Source organism: Corvus moneduloides, chromosome 11 (assembly GCF_009650955.1).
Source record: "Corvus moneduloides isolate bCorMon1 chromosome 11, bCorMon1.pri, whole genome shotgun sequence".
Classification (NCBI taxonomy): Eukaryota; Metazoa; Chordata; class Aves; order Passeriformes; family Corvidae; genus Corvus; species Corvus moneduloides.
In genome coordinates, this window is record NC_045486.1 from 12,123,261 (window position 1) to 12,129,072 (window position 5,812).

General features: G+C 51.1%; 1 protein-coding gene across 1 annotated transcript in view; it reads left to right on the top strand.

The window, feature by feature from the left end:
- PODXL2 (podocalyxin like 2) overlaps positions 1-4,486 on the top strand; it is a 32,397-nt gene extending 27,911 nt beyond the window's left edge. Inside the window, exon 8 of the mRNA XM_032120817.1 lies at positions 124-4,486. Within this exon, the coding sequence (XP_031976708.1) occupies positions 124-333 (210 nt within the window). The 3' untranslated portion in view covers positions 334-4,486. The remainder of the gene's footprint in view (positions 1-123) is intronic.
- Positions 4,487-5,812: the final 1,326 nt, after the last annotated feature.

The following is a 5,812-nucleotide window of genomic DNA, read 5'->3' on the forward strand; positions in this document are numbered from 1 at the left end:
TGCCTTTTCCCCCTGACCCTGCAAAGTTCTTGGTGACCCTCATAGCCTGGTCTGATTGTGCTTCTCAGCAGCATTAAGACCTGTACCCCTTTGTCTCCATTTGTGTCCTCTCACCCCTGGCAGTCACACGGCGAGGAGCTGCGCTTTGTTGAGAACGGCTGCCATGACAACCCCACCTTGGACGTGGCCAGCGACAGCCAGTCGGAAATGCAGGAGAAGAAGCCGAGCGTGAACGGTGGGAACACCATCAATGGCCCCGACAGCTGGGATGTCCTGATCAATAAGCAGGCGAGCGAGGATGTGGATGTGTTTGAGGAAGACACGCATCTTTAGAAAAAGAAGGGTGGGAACCACCCTCTTAAATACACTTGTTTCTCTCCTATCTTGACTGATGGACCATGGGATCAGGTGGCTTCTCAGGAACTTCTTAAAACCTTTGAACAGGTCTTTGGGCAAGTTTTCCCTACGGAAGTCCTGAGCCTGCATCTGTGGCTTGGAGCCAGGAGGATCACAGAACAGAGGGAAGCGGGAGGGGTGGGTTTATAGATCTCTGTGTGTGTGTTCCTATCAGTAGCACCAATGCTTTCATCACCTTTAAATGCACTTACTGTAGCTCTGTGGTAGTAGCTGAGAGTGGATGGACTGGAGAAACAAGATGGTGTGGCTGCCTGCCATCAAGAGTCCAGATTTGGGGAGTAAATTCACTTTCCAGATCCTGACCTTGAGATCACATTCGGTCCGTGCAGGTGCAGTAAAACCTGTGCATTCTGGATGGAGGGGAGCCAAGATTCTGTCGATGTCCTGGGCAGAGTTTGCATTCCCCATGTGAAAACAGGTTTTCTAGTGCTGTAGCATTCAGCTACTAATTGTAGTAGCTGATGTTTACATTTGGGGAAAACACCCCTCCCACCCACTCCCTGCTATCATCTCATTTCACCCCTGGTACCACAAACAGCCCCACTCCTTTTTTCAGCTCCACAACTCCAAGCTGAGCTTGCGAAGTTTGAGCACTTTACCCTTGCTTGACTGATTGCAGAGAACTTGGTGCCATGGTGTAGCATTTTAGATGGAAATGTGCTTTAGGTTGGAGAGTTGCTCAAAAATGACGTTTACATGCCGCTTTTACAACAGCCTGGGAAATCAGCAGGAAAATATCCCTTGTCTAAGTGTTAGACTGGCTGACCTTCTCCACTCCAGTTCTATTTTTCAGGATAGTTTGGTTTCAGTTGGTCATTTTGTGATAAATATAAAGACTATGTGAAGCTTCTTAAATAGGGAAACAAGTAATTTTCTCATCCTTTTGTTTCAATTTCAGCATCCTGCCCTGAGGGAAGGGTGGAAGTGTTTAATATCCCACAGGTATAAATCAGGGTAACATCTTTAAAATCACTGCATTTAAACAATGTAAGAGCCAGTTCTGATGAGATGAGAATCAGATGTAAGAGCTCCCCAATGAATGTTTCTCAGGCATGCCTCAGGCAACTTTGAGGCTCCAGCTCCCTGAAGATGTGTGCTAAAGGCACGTGAATATGCATAATTATTCTCTGAGCCCTGCCTAAACTACTGTCAAGCCTGAAATCCCAGAACATTTGTTTCTTCTGTCATTGAGGGATTGAGGGACTTGCTTCGGTCAGAGGCACCAGTCCTTCTCTCCCTTGTGGTGATCTGCATGTTTGCTTGTTGTGAGATGCAGCTTCACACTTGGTCTTTAAGGGAACCTTTGTATAGAAAGGCCCCAGATGTGCAGCCTGATGCTGAGCCTGTAAATCTATCACTGTATGTATAGAGACCTCTAGCGTGTTCCTCCCTGGTGTGTGTGCCTGAAGTCAAGGTGCAAGAGTCTGTTGTTGCAGTTTGTGTAGCGCTTTGCATACAAACTGAATCACAGATCACCTTGATGTAGGACCACTCTGATACCAGTTTATTAGGGATTCAAGAAAGGTGATAACCTTTGGTTTCCTATCCAGATTCCAATTTTCAGTGGTTTTAGCCTGCCTCCATATCTTTCCCGGTGTTATGTAGGAGACAGTGATCATCAGCTCCTTTTGTATCTTGGTAGGGTTGCAGAGATGCTCAGAGTTCCTTCTCCTGCCCCAGCAGTTGGTAGTGGGGGACAGTCCATGTGTATGGACAGCCACATGAAGCCCTCTCTGACCATCCCTCACTGATGGCTCCTGCTGAGTTTGATGGGTCTGTGCAGTGAAACTGCACATCCATTGCCTGTGTTGAAGGCACTTTGGGGCTCACAGGATTAAATGCAAATTGTTGTTATGGTGAGTGAATTAAAGCATGGAGTTACAGTTTGAGTTTTTATAGCACTTAGCATAACGGGGCCTGGCATGCCTGTGGCCTTTATGCAGCTGCACTGTGTAAATGTTTCCAAGTCCAATAATCCTCATCAAATATGTTTTTAATGCCCAGTGGCTGTTACAAAGATAGTGCCACCAATCAGATGTGAATCATTTCACTCACAAATCGCTTCCTTGGTGCACTTCCCTGCTAAGAGCTGCTTTGCTGCCCTGTTTTCTCTCCACTATCCTAATTCAGAGAAACAGCAAGGCACTGATAAAGCAATGCTTCCAGCTGGGCTCAGCACCTCCTGATCTCCTGTAAAGCCTTCAAACTTTAAAGAAACCAAGGGGGCTATGTGGGCTCAATAACGAGCTAGCAAATTCTCCTGATTTGCTCTTCTGGCCTCTCATGCCCTGGAGGTTTTCCAGAGACTCTCTTCTCTGTCTGGAGCATTCAGGTGATCTGAGAGGCTCTTTAAGAGTGGCTGTCATGAGGCTGAGGACACTTTTCTGCTATCTCTGACAGGGTGCACTTGGCTGTATGATCCCAGTTTAGCTTCAGAAATCTACTGGTTGATAGAATTTCACTTTAGTCTGGTGATACTTTTTATCCTTTTACAGTTTGTTTTTTCTCTGTATCATTTTTTTGCACTAGGCTGATCTTGTCAAGTTGATTGCACTGTTGTCCCTCTCCTGCCAGCCCTGCAGAGACAGGTCATCTCTGGGGACCTGCGGGCTGGGAAGCGCTGTAGAGAGGCTGTTGGTAGCCCACTTACTCTGTTCAGTGCTTGCATTTCCAGCTCTGCGCAGGGAGGATGTAAAGAGGAAGAAAACCTTTGTCTTAGCATTTGTAACAGGAAGCTTTTCTATCACCCTAATGTAGTTAAACTTCTTTTTAATAAAAACTGTCAAAGCTGGACGTTCTCAGAGCAGTGTGCCAGGCGACAGAGCAGATGCAGGAGACAAAGCAATTCCTGGAAAACTCTTTGCCACCTACTCGGACATCCCCATAGTTCCATCTGCCAAATGTTTGGTCGCACTGACACCTGGTGGCGGTTGGGAGTTGGAAACGGAAAATTTAAAAAAAAAAGTAGAACTTTTCCCCTCTCTTAGCTTTGGATATTTGTTTCCTGTGACTTGCCTAGGATAACGTGCTTTATTCACGAGGGGCTGCAGGACTCGATTGTGAGCAGAGGGGCTTGTACCGGGCGTGTCAAGGATATTTTGTGTGAGGACGTCCCTGTCTGCAAAGTAGTGAGATGGGACATTCCCTGGAGTCACCGGTATAGAGGCCCTGGGTAGCAACACAGGGTCTCAGCTCCATCTTCCTGTTTTGTCTGCCACTTGTTCCCTCTGCTCTTTGGGACCACAGCTAGAATGCAGAGACTCTGCCTTGAAATGGAGGTGGTTCTTCAGAGAGAGCATCAGGTGCTGTTGTGAGGAGTGCAGTGCCTCGGGGAACACCGGCAATGGCATCGTCTGGATGCACGGCCAAGATCAGAGTGGCTCTCCATCTCTGTGGGATGGTGGCCAGATGTGGTCTGGGATGGCCAAGCTGCAGATTGCTCTGAGGTGTCGCCCAGGTATCTGGAACTGTGCCTGTAATGTGGAGTCTAACATGTCCTAGGACTCTGCATCCTGCACGCCACCTTGGGGTATGTAGGGTGGAAAGAAACAATGAGGAGTGACCTGGTAATTGTGCTGTGGAGGATGTAATGCATCTTGAAAATATGGTTCAAGATACACTTGAAGGATCCCTCTGGCAGAGGATGTGGAGTGAAATGAAGGTACATTATCCTAAGGACTATTGCAGCATGACTTTAGAGCATTGCAGCAGGGTCCCACTGCAGCTACTGCCGCCAGCAGCTCGTCTGTTCCCGTCCGACTTCGCAGCCATGCAGGAGCACATCTCTCCTTCACAAAGGGCTTGGGACAGCTCAAACAGACACAACAAGCACCTTCATCTGTGCTGGCTCATGAGAGCCTCATGCGCTCATCTAAGCTGACAGCCAGGCTTTGAGCCATTCTCAACACCTTCATTCCTGCTGGACACAAACTGTCTGCAAGCCCTGGCCACTGCTTGGGATTGCTGCCGGAGAACAGTTAGAAACACTTGTGTCTGGCCCTGGAAATAACAGGGTTGTGGTTTTGTTTTCTTTGCAATAAAACACACCTCCTGGGTGTCTGAACACTGACCTGAGCACAGTGCTTTGCTTGGTTAGATCTGCCTGAATTCAAGTCTGCTGCATCTCGTAATGCAGTGTTGGCCAGGGTCTCTCTGCCAGGATGGGGGTCGTCAGCCTGGCCCCCCGTCCCTACAGTGCACTCCTTAATTCTCCCATCACAGGTTTCTGTGGAAGCCCTGAGCCGTGCCAGGTGTGCCCAGGCTGTGGAAACAGGCTTCCCCCAAGGAGTACTCTACCCCTCCAGTACCCACAGGACAGCCCAGGACACCTTTCCTGCTAGAGTGGCTTAGCACAAGCCTCTGTTCCACAGCAGAGTCCCTGCCTGTGTGCCCGGCCCTGTGCCACATGTGTCCCACGCAGCTCTCCACCATCCCACACCTGCTCCAGACCTGGACCCCATACAGAATCACAGAATTATTAGGGTTGAAAGGGATCGCTGGAGATCATGCAGCCCAGCCCCAGGCAGGGTCACCCAGAGCAGGTGACACAGGAACACATCCAGGTGGGATTTGAGTGTCTGCTGAGACTCCATATCCTCCCTGGGCAGCTGTTCCAGTGCTCTGCCACCCTCAACGTGAAGAAATTCTCCCTCATTTTGAGGTAGAACTTCTTGTGTTTTGGCTTATGGCCTTTGCTCCTCGTCCTGTTGCTGGGCACCACCAAAAAGAGTCTGGCACCATCCTTTTGGCACCCACCTTTGTATGGATTAGTGAGATCCTCTGTCATCACAACTGCACGAGTCCGGGGAGAGCCCTGCCGTGTATTCCAAACCCCCTCCCAACCATGTTCTGAGCCGGGTCCCCTCAGGTGTGTTCCAGATCAGCCCCAGGTTTGTTCCCGAGCAGTTCCCCCTGTCCCGGGCCGCGGTTCCAGATCAGCCCCAGGTTTGTTCCCGAGCAGTTCCCCCTGTCCCGGGCCGCGGTTCCAGATCAGCCCCAGGTTTGTTCCCGAGCAGTTCCCCCTGTCCCGGGCCGCGGTTCCAGATCAGCCCCAGGTTTGTTCCCGAGCAGTTCCCCCTGTCCCGGGCCGCGGTTCCAGATCAGCCCCAGGTTTGTTCCCGAGCAGTTCCCCCTGTCCCGGGCCGCGGTTCCAGATCAGCCCCAGGTTTGTTCCCGAGCAGTTCCCCCTGTCCCGGGCCGCGGTTCCAGATCAGCCCCAGATTTGTTCCCGAGCAGTTCCCCCTGTCCCGGGCCGCGGTTCCGCGGGTCCCCGCGCAGCGCGGCCGGCAGCTGTTCCTCCGGGCCGCAGGGGGCGCTGCGGAGGCGGCGCTGGGCCGGGCGGGCGGTGCCGCCGCCGTGTTTACAGCGCCCGCCGCTCCCGCCCCGCCGCCGCTGT